Here is a 20,419-nt window from a genome sequence, read left to right as displayed (position 1 = left end):
TAGATTTGCATACATACACTAAACTGCAGCATTATACGTGCGAAAATTCAAATTGTAGGTATGTACATACGTATAAATTAGTCGCGGTTGTTAGTCTGGATAAACAAGTTTCTTCTGTATTAAAATTTAAACAATAAAAATTCATTTCTCCATTACTGCGACATAAGCCTCCATACTCCTCTTCCCGTCCATCTATCACTCCAAACTTTGTCCGGCCATAAACTAAACAAATATCTCAACTTTCTTTTTCTCAACATGGTAATTCGCTTATAATATTTTATTATATTACAGAAACAAGTGAGAAACGGATGGTACGTGGCTCTATCGATTGCTGCAATAACTTTGTTCCTTCCATTCCCTGTAGGACGACAGGGTTATCAGTACAACCCTTTGCCTCAGGCTTGGTTTGCGGCTCTGGCGCCCCTGACATGGGGACTTTTCCTGTGGTGGATCATACTGGCGGTCAGGGAAGGATATGCCGGTATGTTTGATAAGGGTTGAAGGTTTAGTTAATAGAATCGATAAAGATCTTGGTAGTTTTGGGCATAAATCTTTCAAAAATGTTTATGCACACCCTATAGATATATAGATGTTTATTTAAGAAAATTCAAATTATATTGGCAACAGTCTTCTTAATGTTAAGTTTTTTACCAAACTTAGTAGTACTTCTTGGTTTATTAGTAAAGCGCAAACCTTTTTTTTATATTTTTTCCAAAGTTAAGGGGCACAACTAGTGTAACCACCTAAAAAAAGGTAATTTTTGAGAGTTTATATTAAAAAAATACTTTATCAATCATTTAAAAATTTTAGGTATATATTTATACATGTTTTAAGAATACACAGTGAAATTTTTGAAGAAAAAAATTAAATATTTTTTAAGTTATCGTCGATCTCCAACCGCTCGACAAAAAAAGGCCCTTCACTGCTGCAGTGATTTCGGCCTTCTACGAGGATAAAATTTAAAAAAAAAAATTCTAGTTAAACTAGATAATATTGTCTGTAAAATGAACTATGATAAAGAAAAAAAATCAAAAATTGACAAAATGACGGCGTTTTTTTAAAAAAAGTCGAATTTTACCCAAAATTTTGGTCGTTTTTGGACTGCCAAAATTCGATTTTTGATCCGATTAAAAAATCGATAGTTCATTTTACGGAGAACTATTTATATATAACATGTAAAAAAATTGATAGTGATCGGAACATTTGTTTTTAAGTAATCGCTGCAGCAAATTCGGAAAATGCTGTTTCGAGAAAAACGCGTTTAAAGAATAAATGATCGATATACTATATACTATATATATACTCTTTAAATGCCTGTAACTCAAAAACTATTTAAGATATCGATTTAAAATTTTGGTATGTTATTTTTAAAGGTATAACCTATTGAAATATGGGAAAGTTTAAATAGCGATTTTTTTTTAAATTTCACACTAGTTGTGCCCCTTAATGTTTATTAAGTGTGCTCTATAAGATCTTGCTAGTTTTGTGCATAATTTTTTCAAAAATGTGTGTGCACATCTTATAGATTTATAGGTGTTTATTACAATTTTTTTTAAAACATTTGTTTATATACCTCCTAACAAATAGTATGAATTAAATGTTAGAAAAATTATTCAACTTAATGGAGTAAAATTGAGACTAAGACAATAGTTTAATTAAGGGTAGTTCATTATTCACGTGATCAATTTTTAAGGATGTTTGGACCCCTCCCTCCCGCTTGGTGGTACATGGTGATGTTCAAAACTACCCCCTCTTTCCGATTCAACACTACGTGTATTTTTAGTACTTAAAAAATTGGTAAATTTTCGTAATTTTTTGTAAAACTCTTATTTGCTTTCAATTTTCACGTGATTAATGAATGACCCCTTAGAAACAAGCGTTTTGTATGTATAATCATGGTAAATCGAGCAAATAAAGTAGTGAAACTACTATATTTGTACTGATTATACCCGATTTATATGAACAATACACATACACACATAGATATCTAATAATTAAAACAATTTTAGTGAAGAAAATGTATTCATTGTCATACGTTCGGGTCCTGATTTGACCCTTTTTCAGTGCATACAAATAATTTAAAAAAAAAACAAATATTATGATACACCAATTAATATCACAACAAGTGATTCCAAATGTATAACATGTTTCGATAAGAAGAGCTTTTTAAATCTTTACATTTTTTTTATTTTTATTTATTTGATGATGTCATATAACTCGTTGTGATATTAATTGGTGTATCATAATTTTTGTTTTTTTCTGTTTTTTTTTGTTTAAATTATTAGTACGCACTGAAGATGGGTCAAATCAGGACCCGAAACGTTCGACAATAAAAACATTTTTCTTCACTAAAATTGTATTAATTATTGTGCATATAAATGAGGTGTACTCAGTACAAATCTAATTCTAATCTCTAATAAATTAATTTTTAGATGAATGCCCAAAAACAACTCTATCATAATATTTTACCATCTGAAACTTTATATACACGCACACACGCATATATATATATATATATATATATATTAAATTCTTAAATTTTTTTTCAGGATTATTATCTAATTTTCTGCGTTGGAAAGGCTTCAGAGTTTTTTCCAATATTGCTTATGCATTATATTTAACGCAGTTCCCAATTTTCTTCTATAACATAGGAATAGCAAGACAACCTATGCATTATAACTTTTTACAAGTCGTAAGTATTAAATTTAAATTAAAGTTTATATTATAACAATGATAATAATAATATTTTAAATAATATTATAATATGTTCAGTTTCCGTTGGGTGAAATGACCTTTATATTCATGGCATCAATAGCAATGGCATTGCTTATAGAATTTCCATTCTTGGAAATAAGGAAAATCATAGTCCAAAGAAGTAAAGGTAATTAATTTAAAAAAATAATTTAGTCTTTCAATTTATTTTTTAAACCAATAATTTTTAAATGAATTATGTTAATTATTTATTCCAAATTTTTAGAATCAAGAAATGGCCATATAAAAACGAGTTGATTTCCTCAAACAATTTTGATTTTCTTAAATTAAGGAAATCTAAAGATATGTGATGAAACATAAAGTCCAAATATATCTCTAATGCATAATTTACAGTAAGTATAGTTAATAAGTTAGGTTAATTAAATTATATTAATTATTAATATTTAAATTAATTTGTGATATTTAATTGTTCAATAAAAATACATAATAAATTTTTAAGAATCAAATTATTTATTAATTGTTTATTTTTTACAAGTCTAGTAATATTAAGTGCATACAGGTGTGTAATCATGGTCTAATTTGCTGAAATCAATTTGGTCAAATATTTATGTCCATGAGGTCGAAACGTAAGAAATATGTAATTATAATCTAATAATATATGTACTCGTTTTATGAACTTCTATTATCATTCTACAGATCTTCACTTTGCTACTCATATGTAATAAATTACATTAATAAATTGTGTAGCTTCGTTTATTTTGTAATTCTAAATATATATGTTGAATAACTTATATAATAAATGATAGAATGACATCAGCGTATAATCTATCATAAAAATTATTATAATTAGGCCTAAAACTTAACAGTTATACGATAGAAATAAATAATTTACAATAAATTACTAGTTAGGACTAATGATGATCACATTTTATAGTACCTAGTTTTTGAAATAAGCAAAATCGAAGAAATCGTAAAAAGATTATTCGTGAATTATTTTCTTAAAAGATTTTGTAATAAGTCCAAGTATCAAATGATTTAAGATTATGGATATAAATCGCCTACATTTAAATAAATTGCGCAATTTTATAAGTTTATTTATTATTTTGAACTAAATTAATTTGAAATATTTATGTATCTTATGTCATAAATTAGTCAAGATTATCTGGAGCAAGCTCAGAAATTAATGAATATTCATGAATTTGACCTAATATTTTTATATAATTCACCATATTATATTAGATTATTTTTATAGGCTTATAAAATGTTAAATTTTTTTCCAAAATTTTGGTTTTTTATTGGTAAGCAATCGCAAATGTGGCGTTAATTAAAATTTTTACCGAATGATTTTTTTCAAGATGATTTCAGTATAATTTCATCCAAATGCTCTAAATAATTTTATTCGATAAAAAATTTAAATTTTCTAAAGCGTATTTAAAAAAAACATCGTTTTATCAATGATAATTGAACTATTACAAATTTTCAAAAAAATATTCACCAGCTATCAATCCATGATTTCACTCAATAAAAATCAACTAAATTTGATCCAAGAAGATTGCTATTTAAATTAATTTAAAATTAGCATGTGTCATGATTGTTGCTTTTATAATTTTTATATGAAATCGAATTAATATTTAGCTAAAATTGGTATTTAACAAAAATATCATTTAGTACTTATACATATGTACTCTGAGACGCAAGATTTTGTTAAATTCTTTATTTTACAATATCAATAGTAAAATATGTTTTTTAAAATTTTTATCAGTTATAAATTTAGATATATTGATTCTTTTAATGTTGAAACGCTTTAATATATCCATTCTGAATTTGGTTCCAATTTTTTATTATACAGTAATTACATATACTTTTTATAGTAATAACTTTTGATCAAAAATAATCATCTTTGAAAGTTATTCAAGGTTTCGGAGTCTGTATGAAAATAGATTAACATTTAAGAACGAACCTCTATTAAATCTACACTATGATTATCTGTCTTTTGCTTTTAGTTTTTTTTAAACTTTCGTGTGCAAGATACGTAATAAGGAATATTTAATATATTATGTTTTAGTTTAAATTCCCTGGTGCTTGCAGTGCCAAGCGTTCTATCATAATTTCCCATAAATTGGTTGAAAAAGTGTGAGAACTTTAAAGATTCACATACTTGACTACATTTAATATAGTTACAATAAAGATTATTCGAATTAGTAAAAATAGTTATATTTATATGAATCAATTATAATCATCTTATGGCAAAAATTTTAAGGAACGATTACGGGATAATTTATAAACGATAAGATGCCAAGCATGGTTTATTGGTAGGCATGGATTTTGTCACATATAAGAACACAATTTGTATTTGAAATATTCACAAATAGTACAGGAAAATTAATGATCTATTGACATTTTTATATTATTCATTTAAATTTGAAGAATTTCATTCATCAAATAAATTTAACCCTTTTGTTACGAATGTCGTCCATGGACGACATACACTCAACTATCCCTATATATGAGTGTCGTAAAATATGTTAACAAACGTCCAAATTATCAAATCTTTTGAACTCATTCACAATTTTCAAATTTACCCATATTCATTCATTATTTTTCTTAAATTATTTATCAATACCTAATCAAAAAATAATTTGTTTCTATCTGATTATGAGCTGATTTTGGGAAGAGAAGAATTCTAATGAGCTACCGTCTTTTCTCAGATCTTTTACTTCAAATCAGATTGTTATTTATACCATTTTTGTTATAATGTTATAACCATTTATTACCATTAGTGTTACTCTTATATGTGACAAATCCATAAATCTGTATCATGCATCAAATTTGCAAATTTTTCTTCAGATTTATTATTAAGAAAAATATTTAAAACGCCTTAAAACTTATAACAAGGGGTGCTCTAATTATATGAAACGTGACAAGCATATAATAAATTATTTAATACTTATTAAGCTACAGATCTAATATATTATCTTTATTATTGACTCACTTAGACTTTATTCAAACGTGCATTCGATATGAATATAATATTGGTTTATAAATATATAATATAGTATTGGTGTTGTTGCTGAGAAATTTATAGACCAGAAATTCAAACTTTTTATAAGAGATGCGGCATCTCCATTATTTTTTTATAATTACTTAAATTCTATGTAAATATATTTAAAAAATTATTAAGGATTTATTCAAACATCGAAGTATTGGGATATATGACTATCATACATTTGAATTATATAAAATTGAAAGTATATTTAGGTGCATAAGTTTCTTTGATGACATTTATAAATTTATATATAAGTCATAAGACATTTGCTTGAGTTTACATATTAGTAGGACAAAACGTGCCATAAAAATTAGTTTCACTTATTTGAGCAACTTATGTGAATATATATTATTTTTATGCTCATATTTTAACACTCGACATAATTCTGCTTGTATTAACTAATATTATAATTAGTCATGTTTATTATATTAATTAGAAATAAAAAAAAAAAAACTATCATGTTTAGTGGCAAAATTTTTACTCTTAGCATATGAATAAATTTTATGTGAATTATTTCAGGTTTGTTCAAGAGTGTTAAAATATTTACAATAATTAATTAGGGAACTGCTTTCTTAGATGTAATTAGTAAAATTTTATTTATTATATATTTAAGTATTTTGAGGATTTATTCAATATATTCTCTCAAAAATTTTTTTTTCATGGCTTTTAGCAAACCTTTGTTTGAATTATGGTTTCGTAAAACCTTTGGAAATCTATTAAGGTGAAATAGTTAAACATGTATTATTATATGAGAGGTAAATTTATAAACGTTTTAGAAAATTGACGTATAAAAACATAAATAATCTTTGGTATTAGTCTATTTTTTATTTTTACATTTGAAACCTACTATTTTCAGTATGCCTATATAGTTTCAGCAAAAAATAAAATTTGGGTACATTGGTGGGTAAAAATCACTTGATTGATATTATTAGTTCACCAACAGTTTCTGAAACTCGAAATAACTATCAAAAGCTCACAAATCCTTTAAATTTGTTCAATTAATGGCTATGTTTCAATTTTTACTAATTACATGTAAGAAAACAAGTTGCCCACTTCGATTTTGTTATTGAATTATTCGAGACAACAGGGTACAATAATATTTAAAAAATCGTATATCCAGCACTGAAGATAAAATTGTCCATGATCAATTTTGACCATGCCATTTTTAGCATCTACGTTATATTTTATCATTAGCAGCCACGTCTGCTGAAGACAAACTAAATTAATCTTTGGAAAACAGACTACAAAGGTCAACATTGACTATTGAAAAATTAAAAATTACGAAAAGTCATCAGTAAAAGCTTAATATTGATTTTGGATATTGTATTATGATGTCAATTGGACCCATCCATTGATGCTCCTGTAACTGGGAACAGCGCGGATTTATTAAAGAAACACATAACGAGATTCCCTTGTTACATTCCTCAATCGAAATATAATATTAATATTTATAAATTATGTTATTTTTACAAATACAATACATGATTTAAATTTATCAATTGCTTGTCAAATATCGCTCTTGTATTAAATAGTACTTTACTAAAATATAAATATTTTTTATTATATATATTTATAGTGAGTTTCAAATATTAGGTGCTACTTATAAATAGTTAGATATATTTACATTATTTTGATATCCAGGCGATTGAATGAGATTATTTTATAATTTTTTATTCACCACGATTTTTAAGTATAATCTTTTACAAGTGTGGGATTGTCAGATGCTAAATTCTATAACACTACATTATTAAGTAATTTTCTTGCTAATTTATTATACAGTTTGTCATATATTATATAAATTAGTTTATTTAATTATTAAGAACCACTTTATAAAAGTTACATGATTTAATAATTTTAGTTTTATCATAAAATACTAAACGATAATATTATTCATATTAAAATTGATTTCAGTTGAAAAGAGAATAATGTCGATTATTTTGTGTTGTGTCAGCAAATTGTATAATTGAAAAAAAAAACTGAGAAACAAATTAATAAAAATTAAAACAACGTGCAAATAGTTCACTATGATGACTAATCAATATCTTAGATATTTATTAGACAAAATTATAATATCTTTATGTTCTTGTATAGCTCCTAAAACTTTGGATAATGAGTACAAATTATGTCACAAATATAATATTTATTTTTAGGAGATATACAGAAAGAATTTAGTGCAATCCTGAATAGAATAAGTTTGAAGTTTAAGTTTTGATGGGTTTAATTTTATTTCTATTATTACCAAATATCAGCAAAGTTGGAGTCCTTTGAACAGATAATTGGGGTTTATCACATTTTTCTACTGACACAACACAAAATTCTGACAATAATTATCAAAATGCAAATATATCCATAACTCAAGCAAAGATCATCTGGGGGCAACAGATGAAATGGCTTGGTTATCAAAATTTTTAGGCAAAATGTTTAAGATTGTTAAAATCGTATATAATATTAAATTTTTATTTATAATACTGAAATAATTTAATTTTTAAATATCTATCAAAAATCTTATATACATAAGTATTAATAAAATATTCTAGCAGCGTCATATTTTTATATTTACACAATTGAAAGCATTTGTACCCTGTTTACACCTTTCTATCGCAATCTTTCAGAAATTCACATGCTTTCGAATTACTAAAATTACTAAAATGGAATGTAGCACTAGGTAATTGATATGTTGTAATAAATTTGTGGGCTTATTATTTACATTATTAATATCAATAGTTATATTACATTGTTCGAACGAATAGATAAATCTGATTCAATCGCCTGGAACATCGACAAAATATCACGAGATAAAACTTGCTTAGATAATAAATATTTTTATTTTAATTTATATTAAATAATAGAATATTAAAGCAATGAAGGTGATGATTTTTTAGCCATCATTAGTGCTCAATACTACAATCCTTATAGTATTTGAATTTATATAACAAATAAAGAAGCACTAATGAGATTCATTTCGCATCAAGAAGAAATATTAATTTGATCAAAGCTTAAAATACTAATTGAGATGTAGAGATTCAGAAAGTTAAGCCTTTAAATGAAACAATAAAACTACTCAAATATGTAATAAATCACTATTTCCTTTATAAGAAAATAGCTCTGGTTTTATCCTTATATAAATTCTATTGTTCCACCTTTTACGTTTGCCGATTGTGTTATTCCGATGAATTGTTTAATATCACAGTCTAGTGACGAAGAAACGAAAAATACACATGAATTATTGAATATTAGATTTGTTACGGATATTTCAATAATTTATTTGGGTAATTTGTCGGATGTTTCAGCTAAACGACAGTCTCGTGGTCGTCGGAGACGACGTGAAATTGCTCCTGACCTGCAAACATTCATCACGAAATTTATATATACCCAATACTAATAATTACTACTATGTGATATTGTTTTTTCAATAATGGTGATGATGAATGATTGACAGGAAAAATAATTAAAACGAAAACAAATGATAAATTGCAAACAGAACATTCAGCAAACATTCAGATTTCGAAAATTCAAAGATGAAATATATTTACAGAATATGTGCCACTTTGTATGTAATGCATCATGCAAAAGTGTAAAATATTTCAAATAAATGAAATAATTCCTATTATAATGATGAATTAATAATAATACTTTTTTTTAATGATTTATGAGACGAATGTAATTCATGCATATAAAAAGTTAAGTTAAAGTTTTTGACATAAGTGACTTTTTCTACAACTTTTCATTTATTTATTTATTTTATTCACAAGAAAGTTGCAATTAATTATAAATTATTATATGCCTTAAGCTCATAAAATATTTCTTCGATTTGAAAATAAAATAAGTTGTATGCAAATGACGTGGAAACATATTTTAATTCATTAAGCGAATGTGAACTTTTTTAATACCTTTTTAATTATTTACTTATTTATTTATTCATAAACAAGCTCTAATCAACAATAATAATTATGTAAGATTAAATTTGGCTCAAATATTGAAAATGTTATAATATATTAAAACCCATGCATTTGAAGGTTCACCAAATCTCGTTAAGTTTCTATAAATACATTGAAAATGTAGTATTACAAAAAAATATTATTATTATTATTATTATTATTATTTATTTATTATTATTATTATTGTCATCATATATTATGTTATATGTGTGAAAATCGCATTAAGAATATTTATAAAAATTATAGAAACGAATTTATGAAACATTGTAGAATATAACTATATTAGTATATATTTCAATATACAAATGCATGCAAAAATGAAATGATTTAAGAACTTTAGACGACTTAGAATGAACAGTTAGTACAAACATTCTAATCCATAAATTACCTTTGTTATTTGTTTGAAATGTTTGAATAAACTTAAATAATAACTAATTTAAATTTGTATTTGTTTTTTAAATTTGGTTTCTATTTGTATAAGTATAGGTATGAGTATGTGTATGAGTATGAGTATGAGTGTAAGTGGAATCATGTATATATGTGAAATTTATCAAATGCATCATATTTATAAAACATTCGATTTTTTGCAATGAACTAACTTCTGATATAATTTATTAGTTTATGATAACAGTTTATAAAATTATTTGGTCAGTACTCTCAGCAAAGATAAGGATTTAAATTTTTTTCTCAAGGTAAGAAAAGTTGTAAAGCACACTGTACACGTTTCATGGTGAGTTTAAATGAAGGAATTAAAAATATGAAATGCATAAAAAATAATTAAGCATTAAAATTACGAAATAAATTTAAATATTACTTACTTTCGAGGTATGCAGCAAGTTCGGCATCATCGGCGTATAAAGCCAGTGCTTTAGGAGTACGTCCTTGTTGGTCTCTTAATATGGGAGACGCACCTCCTGCGACTAATAAGCAGCAAATGATCTCCTGCCTAATTCTGCAGCAATATGTAATGCTGTTTGACCCCTAAAAAATAAATAATTGAGTGAATATTCAAATGCCCGTTCGAGGGATACTTGATGGTTATTGGAAAATTATAAAGCAATACTGTTGTAGTAAATTTTATATAAACTGAACAAATTATGTTGGCAATAATTAATAATGGGTAGTACCGCCTAGGGCAGATTCGTCAACTGAGTTAAATTTCAACTCGAATTAGGGGAGATTTCCCATTACCATTTCATATATTGGTTTAACTACTGCAAGATATCAGACAAAGAATTCCTTATTGGTTTTAGTCCTCATTAATGTTATATTTAAATTTGTATTACTTACTTTTCATTATCCGACATATTTATGATTGTAGTAGGTGCATATGATATTAAAAATTTGACAACATCTTTATGGCCATATCGGCAACTATAATGTAAGGCAGTCTGGCCTGTTGAGTCGCATGTTAACAATGAATATCCTTGTGAATGCATTTCCTTGAGCTAAAAATAATCATGAACATAAATTATTTACTTTCAATAAATTTTATTTGTAACTGTACTATCACATACCAAATTAATATCACCAGATTTTGCTGCCTTGAGCACACCATCAGTATTCTTCTCCAAAAGCCCGCTGAAAAAAATGAAACATATATTAATTAATTGATTACTTTGTATATTTGATTACCATTTAATAATGTTTCAAAAAAATTACACAAACACACAGAAAAATATTTTAATTCTCACCTGTACCCATAGGTATCTTGTCCCAAACCGAATAATCGTTCGTGAAAGCTGCATGCGATTAGAGTTAAAAGTAGAAATAGATGAAAGGAATAAAAATTTCAGTGACAAACTCACATTTCATGCAAATCACAAATGATTAGAATATCATTTACTAGCTTGGTTGTAACAAAACAAATTTCTCTGTGTTAAAATTTCATAATAATGAATGTACCACACTTCTACAAAGATTGTGCAGTTAAAATGTAAATGTGTAAAAAATTCAATCACACGTTAATTGTTCATAAAATTAGTAAATCGTGGAAAAAATTTGCATGCAAATTATATTAAGAAAATGAAATAAAATTAAGACACAATAATGAGTTAATTTAAAAATGAATTACGTAATTTTTAAACAAGGATCATTACGTCTATCGAATTATTCAAGTCAAGTGTTTGTGCAAGAATAACATATATAATTAGTATCAAAAATAATATTATTGAATATATAAAAATTTACTTAAATATTATATAACCCAAAATTAATTTGGCCTAACTTTAAATAAATAAATTTGAACCTTAAGTTATTTTAATTAATCATTAAGTTTTATATTCCTATTAATTGTGAAGGTAAAATTCATATTTTTTCAAATATCACTTCAAGTACCTTCTTATCAATAATGGCATATATTATAACCTGAATCACGAATAGAATTACTAAGCATTAAATTTTACTTAATTTTCTTAAACCAATAGATAATTAGGTTTCACTATATCAACCATAAAAGCTCCCCGAAAAGTTGCATTTTATTTACGATACGTTGATTATATTTATAATCATTTATTATTCTCTCCAAAATTATTCAATTTATTAAAATTTTATGGTTTTGGCTTAACATAGTCGCAATTTAGACATAAACTTAGCAAAGTCACAGAAATCGTAATTCAATAAAACAATAAAGCTTTTGTCAAGCCTGCAATCATTTGAAAATACGATCGTAAAAAAAAACGTAAATGCGCCATTAAATACATACTCGGGTAATAAGTAAGTTGTGTAATATTAGATTTCTGTCCAATAAAAATTTTGTACAATTTTGTAGAATCACGAAAAGCATACGAAGAATATTGTAAAAAAAACATCGCATAATAAATACTAACTGTAAGTGAAAGTAAAACCTTGTACTTATTGATATATGAAATTTACCATTATTGATTACGGTTTGCTGATTAATAATTGAAAAATAACTAAATAATAATTTTAATTATTCTTCAAAACGTATTGGAATGTATCTTAGAATATAAACGTAATACTTTTGTAATAAAAAAATAAGAGTAAGTTGTAATTTTTTAAAGTTATTTTTTACTACATATGCATAAAATAATTTTCACTCAATAAAATCATCAAATTCAAAATATAACAAAAAAAAAAAACAAATTTCTATCAAATTACAATTACCTTTTGAAGTTCAATCCTTCATATTCGGCATTCCTAGGACTAGTGATCAGCTGATGATCATGATCCTGTGACCCTTGTGATGAACCTGCAGATCCTTCAAGAGATCCTTGCGATGCCAACCTTAATGGAACGGCAGTTGTTCCGGTGGAGCAATGAAGAGAGGCGGCAGATGCTTGTCGCTCCGGGCTACGCGTTCCGGGAGATAAAGAGTCCGGAGTCGCCGTAGAATTCGATACGTTTCTGCTAAATATTCGTGGTGAAGGTGGAGTGTCTTCTCTGGATTCACGATCACTTTAAAAAAAAATGTAAGTTTGAAAATTACTATAATTTGTTTGTGAATTAATAGGGCAAGTGTAAAATATTAGAATTCTATCGCCGATATTTATTAATAACATATAACAAAATTTTAAATTATGTTATAAAATCAGATAATTATTAATTGGCCACTAAGTTATTAATATTATTAATTCCATCAATTACTTATTAGTCATTTATAACCTAAATATTGCTTTTGGGTGGAGCGACTATGGCGGATGCAGAGCACGCCATTATGGAATGCAAAAAATGGGAAAAGAGTAGGGAAGGACTATGGAAGGAGAATACTTTAGATAAACAGATCACTGTAATAAATATTATACCATTATAAATACCACAAATATTGAAATAAAATACCAAATGCTTCTTATAGAAATCTATCACTAATTATCAAATAATATAAAGCTAATCAAACTAATATAAAATTACACAAAAAAACTATTAGCACATAATATACTTGTAGTTTATTGACATGTAAAGTTCCTTTCAACATCTCGCATTGATCGTAAAAATATCAAACCAATGAATTCCTATATAATATATAAAACAAAATAAACATTCATATTTCAAACATATATTTCACAAGAAATTGTTCTAATAAAATGTTCTATTAAAATATTGTTAGTAAACAAATCAACGCCCTGAAATTTTCAACATTATATTAACTTTCAATTTAAATGCCTCACATCCAAATGGGTTTCGATATACTTCAATCTGGCGCGCGCCAATTCAGCATCGGTCTTGAAAAAATGACTTTTCCCAACAATAAGCAACATGAGAAAACACATCCACATTATTGCTAAATAGCACAATACAACAAACAATCTCCTGCGGCTGTTTGACTGGAAAATACAGTCTTCAACACTTGCATAATTCGCTGGATCTGACATGAAAGTTCTAACAACAGTTTCAGGAGTTCCCCAATAGATAAAAGCGTCACCGAAACTCCATTCCAAGTCTAGTCTATAGCCAAGGTAATACTTCGCGAAAATGCACTCGATTAGTAGTTTTGGAAACCAGTGAAGAGTATCATTGGCTCGTCTTATAATTTGAACAAATTTTAATATTCTGCATACAATGAATTTGGCAAATTCGAATGCGCATAATATATAAACTGCTTCCGTTAATATGGGCACGTGTAGTGGCGGTTTAGACGAGAAAGAATATATTAAAGCTATGACGTGCATCGCAAAACTTAAGGCAGCACATGATGATGAACTTGACATCTTGTTGGAACTTTTGTTGTCTTGAGAGTGAAATTAATTTATTTTCATTGTAAAAAAATTTTAAATGTCAGAAAATTTTCATATACGATAAATTTTGTGTGAGCGACAAATTTTGTTTTTAAGAGTACTCGAAGTTCAAAATTGTCTACTAATATTATATAGATATTATAAAGATTATCATATATTGTATTAGCAGATTTATTTTATTTATAGTGAAAATAAATTGATACTGATACATTAATATTAATCGTTATAAAAATTATTAAGCTGGAGCTATTCATATTAGACACTAGAAGCTTATTTGAACTCTGATCTTTTTAGACATTATTTTAGCTAATTAATTAAATTTTAAGATTATTTTTGATGAAAATTTGAAGAAAAATGACTAATATGACTAGTTTCATTTTGACGCGTGCTCAAACTTTGGAATTTTATCTAATAATATATGGATACAAATTATCGTCTATTAATATATTGATATAATAAATGAAATGATTAATTAAAACAATGTTATATTGTTTTAGCGGATATATTTCAACGATTGTAAAAATAATAAATTTGATATTGATAAAAATTACAATTTACTGAAAAAATAATTCTTATTTTGAATCTATCTTTATATTAGTAAATATTGATCTTTTCAGTAATTCAGATATATTTCAATTACTGTAAAAATTAATTATAAAAGAAATTTAAATTTTCCGAAACATATAATTATTAATTTGAAATTTCCTGATGTCAATAAACATTGAATTTTTTAGTAATTCTTTAACAAATGGTTGCAGCTAAGATAACATTTGAAGTAGAAAACGGTAGTAAATAAAATCGCGGAGGTTTGAATTGTGATTATTAAAATTTAGGAAGTAATTATATGTAGTAGTCTATGAAGTTCGACAAGTTTCTGTTTGTCAGACTAATAACACTGGCAGATTTTTTTATAATAATCACAAACTTCGTACAATGTTATCTATGAATAAAAGCAATGCGTATTTATAAACTGATAAAAATATGCCTGCTCCTTTAACATATTTTTTATTAATTTTGTCGACGTTTTATAAGCTGTTCGGCTGAAACTTCTTACGTCGTATTTTTTTTAGATGGTAATCCAAAGGTCGATCCATTCATATTTGATCACTTCATTCTTAGAGTTTATCTAATATGACTGACTTATTATTCTTTTTGGTAAAGCTATGCCCTGGAAGGGCTATTTTCACTTCGATTGAACCCGCGACCAGCCTTTTTAAAACGAGTTACCGTCATGAGTTATTTAAATAAATTTTGTATACTTTTCTATATCACAAATTAATACTATATGCAATTCTCGATGACTTGATCTACAGTTCTTGTAAAAAGATAATTTATAGCTAGGTATACTTTTAAATGTATACATCAGTGTTTATACTTTACGTATTTAAAATAATAATTTATTCAAAATATATAAAAAAAATTATTAATTATTATTATTTAGTTTGTTACAGAAGAATTAAATTACTGAATTATTTTATTAATTAGTATTTTACAGAAGATTTAAATTATTGAATTATTTTACTGTTGAATTATTGAATAAAATATTTAATTGTTTAAGTATATTTTTTAGTTAATATTTAATCATATTACAATTAAAGGCAAATCTTAGTTTGATATTTGAGCATACTTTACTTTACTTACTTTGACAAAATCATGCAACTATAAATCATATATATACCAATCATACATATATCAGTCAAATCAATGTACCTTGACTCCGACAGACTCCCGGCCAGCTGTCCCCTGTCAGCCGTAATAGCCGATGCGAACGTCAGCTCATCTTCCGGAGTCTGGGGCAAACCGGGTCCTGTTTCGGAATCCAGAATATACAAAGTCTCCGCCGCCACATCCGTTAGATAGTGCAAATGTTCCTGGGCACGGTCCACCCGGAAAAATCTTTCGGCTGTACATGCTGTAAAATATCGTTATAATTTACTAGGATGATGGTAAATTAGCTTTTCATCAATGCTAATCAATGGTAATAGAAATATTATGGTAGTATTAGAAATCAATGGTAATAGAAACCATTATTTATAATGCATCCTTAAAATACATGCATACTGATCTAGGGTAAATGTGCAGTTGGTCCTTCTTACCTCACCCACATTTAAGATATTTAAGAGATTTTATAAGAACATTATAAATTAATAATACATCTATATATACATCTATAATCATATCAAGATATCGTAAACTAAACAACAGAAAGAAAATAGTAATTATATAATAATAATTTTATGGACTTTTAAACAAGACCGTTTATCTCCTGATAGCGACGTTGTTTGATTTAGGGCGATAGTTGATTATAAATCTTTTTCCCTCTACTTGCGAATGTTTTTGTTAACAAAATCCTAACATTACTTGCTTTTGAGATATTAGTGTTGGACCTTTTTATCCGCGGTCCTTTATATTTATTCACATGCCCTACCCTATATAATTTTAGAAATTTTTAGAAATTTAAAAAGTAGAGTGGAGACTATTATAAAATTTTATCATATTGTCTTTGTTATAATTATTAAATTTATTTTCTATGAAAAAAATATGAAATAACTCAATTCTGCAGTTGACTATTGACAGTACTTACAATTATGTAACTAATCGATCAATTTGTAGAAAGCATTGTATGAATAATATGTTATTAATGATTATTTAAAAAATTACGTATATATTTTTGATGAAAACTAGATGATAGAGAAATTATAATGAAATTTTATATTATTGTTTATGTTATAAATATTGAATTTATTTTATATGAAACAATGATAAAATAACTCAATTCGGTTGCTGACTATTGGCAGTATTAACAATTATGGAACCAATCAATAAATTATGTAAAAAGTGTTGTGTGTGAAATAAATGCTATTACTGATTATGTAAGCTGTCACGAATATATTTTTGGGAATCTAGAGAGTAAACTTCATTATAAAATTTAATCATATGGTTTTTGTTATAGTTTTTAAATTAATTCTATATAGAAAAGTGATAAAACAACTCAGTTTTGTGGTTGAATATTGGTAGTACTAATAGTTATGCAACAAAACAATCAATTTTGTGAAAATTGTTTTAAGTAAAATATTTTATTACTCGTTGTTTAAAAGTCGTTCATAATTTCATGAATCTAGACACATAGTATAATAGATTATATTAAAACATATTTGTTACATAAGTAAAAAAAAGTTAAATCAATTACTTACAATCAACAAAACACCAGTCAGATGATAATTTATAATCATTACTTGAATCTGCTAAAAGTTTATTTATTTGCGTTCGAACTTGTTCTAAATCTGCTACGTGACTGACTTCTATCGATCCCATATTAACAGCTGAAATAAAAATGATTGATGATTGTATTTGTTATTATTAGCGAAAAAATAATAACAATACATAAAATATACAAATAAAACTATACCAAATAAAAGATTGCAAAAATTTACATGAAAATCATTAATTTTTTCGTCTATTATTATTACTCATTAGAATGTTTCACGAAAGATCTAATATACAAATTATTTTTTTAATTATGTATACTTTCGATTTATTTTCAAAAATTAATTATCATTACCTGCTTGTTTGAGAAGGTCTTTATCATAATGATGCTGTTCATAATCTGTCATGGTTATTCGATCCAGATTAACGCTGATTGTTCCAACAGCTGTTTGTCTGTACGAATAATAATAATTTTAGGATTAGTAATAAACATCAATACCAAATATGTCATAGGTAATTACAAATCGGCTATAAATCATTATAATCTGAAAGGCATATGTGTATCCACTGCAGAAGGTAATGTACATATTTATAGTTAATATTGCACAAAAAACATACGAGTGACGGAAAATTGAAAAAAATACTTTTGAAAATGATCAGAATGAAGAAATAGTTAACAAAATTTCAAGAAAAATACTTTTTCTTTTTTATTATATGTTATCCACACATGGATCAGTTTCTCATAAGTAATTTATCTTGGTTTTTATTTTGCATACTATAGTATAATAAATACAACTGCAAATAGTTGCAATGAAATTATCAGCAAAAAGATATACGAGACAAGTAGATGAATAAACAAATTGAAATTTTAAATTATAAATTTATCATCATTTTTATTACGATTTAGACATGCCCTTCAATTATATGTTTTTCCTAATCAGATCGTTTGCCAATTGTAGTATTATGTTTGATTTTTATTTTTAATAAAATTTTATTTATGCATGTCAGTTGTGTTTGCTACATGATCAAAAAATATATAGGTAAAATTTATGAATTAAAATTTATGGAACCCTACAACAAGATATTTTACGCAGCGAAAGCTCTAAGCTCAAAAGGCCTACGATTGTGAAGCATTAGACTACAAATTTTAATAGCAACAGCAGATTAATAGTATAATCTAATATTATAATACTTACTGGACATTTGTTCTACCGGGCCTACGCTTGGCCAACATCAATGCTTTATTCAATAGAGTTAATTGTATAATGGAAGGCATCAATTTACAAGCTTCTCCGTCAACTTGCATCGGAATAGTTTTCGAAGTGACGATGCGCGCACTCCGACACTGCGTTATGCACGTTCCATGTCCTCCGGCTTGGAGCAAAGGCTGAATTTTGACACATTATTATTATACTACTATCATCATATATGACATGTCTGCTATTGAAATATTGATTACAATATTACCAGTTGATATGTAGTAAGGCCAACGACTTCTATGAGACCGTCATCAGTCATAGGCTCGTAGGTTCCACCAGATTTGTTCCAAGGATGCGTACCGCCACCATAGCTGGGGAATAGAATTTTCATATATTTGAATTGTTTAACAGATTGCTTTAATTTGAAATATGGCACATTTCAATGCAATCACTATATTAAAAAAAAATTGAAATAAAATTGAATTGAAAAGTTTATAATAGAATTTATATTCATTCCAAGCTCAGTTGCAAGAACCGATGGTAGTACTATTTTCCATGTTTAGTATATCATAATGCCATCTAATTATATGTACTGCATAAGTCTTACCAGTTAAATATAATTCAAATACAAAAAGTAAACAATGTGTTTTTGTTTTTTTTTTTCAAAAATAAATTGGTAACTTGAACAAAACTGAAAATTTCATTGTTGCAGGAAAGATACAAGTGAAATTTGTCTATTTCTCAATTTCAATCTCAAAAATTATATTCTAATCCACCTTACAAATTTTTAATTTAAAAAATAGAATTTTATGCACTCTATACTCCTTTAGTTTGTTTATTATTCTTACCTGGGTATATTTAGAAATACAATTGCATGCACTTTATGCTCCTTAAGTTTCGGCGTCATATCTTTCCCATCACATTCTAAAGTGACAAACCTCAAGTCCCTTCCACTTTCTCCGAAGCAAATCTTTTCCACCAGCTTGACCATAAACAATTTATTATTTCGTAACCTAGAGTTGAATTTTCTGGTCTGGCCTCTGAAAATGAACAATAATTTAAAAGTAAAATTTATATTTTGAAGAGAATAAAGTTTAATATGCCATCGATACCAACTTATTTATATTTAAGTAAAGCAATACTTAAATGAAAAAATTTCATTGATGAAAAGTTTTCTAATTATTATAAGATTATTTTATTTTAACCTTACATTATTGGAATTTAATTAATTTTAATTCTTACCTGGATTGTACCTACTTTAGTTTAATACATTAAATGCACCTCCTCTTTACAATAAGGGCCACATCTGGCGGGGGTATACATCTTATCTTTCTTATCTTATTTAAAAAAATTAGATGTCATATTTAGACAGTTGTTAATTATGAAAATCAATGAAACTGACAATTTCGGTTAAATTTTTTTTTTTTTTTTTAATTTTTATTTTCATAGCAATCAGAATACATGACTATTCTATGAGCTATTTGGCTATGTCATTCACTCACACACATACACACACACTTGCAACACACATATAAATTTATCGGATCAATATTACAATCATATTTAGAGAATCGGTTAAAATGAAATATAAATTAGGTCATTATGCAATATTCTAGCACATTT

The 20,419-nt window shown here is 26.3% G+C and overlaps 1 protein-coding gene across 1 annotated transcript in view; it reads left to right on the top strand.

The window, feature by feature from the left end:
* The window catches only part of LOC113370499 (nose resistant to fluoxetine protein 6-like), a gene marked incomplete in the record, with an annotated part of 27,667 nt that extends 24,562 nt beyond the window's left edge, over window positions 1-3,105 (top strand). Inside the window, 4 exon segments of the mRNA XM_026611172.1 lie at window positions 292-481; window positions 2,550-2,692; window positions 2,773-2,881; window positions 2,978-3,105. Of these exon segments, the coding sequence (XP_026466957.1) occupies window positions 292-481; window positions 2,550-2,692; window positions 2,773-2,881; window positions 2,978-3,009 (474 nt within the window).
* Between the last annotated feature and the right edge of the window lie 17,314 nt (window positions 3,106-20,419).

This window comes from Ctenocephalides felis, unplaced genomic scaffold (assembly GCF_003426905.1).
Source record: "Ctenocephalides felis isolate EL2017-DRISC unplaced genomic scaffold, ASM342690v1 CF-g0.4_SCAFFOLD_01492, whole genome shotgun sequence".
NCBI classification, from domain to species: Eukaryota; Metazoa; Arthropoda; class Insecta; order Siphonaptera; family Pulicidae; genus Ctenocephalides; species Ctenocephalides felis.
Note: the sequence above shows the minus strand (reverse complement) of the source record. Positions and strands in the feature narration are given on the sequence as shown.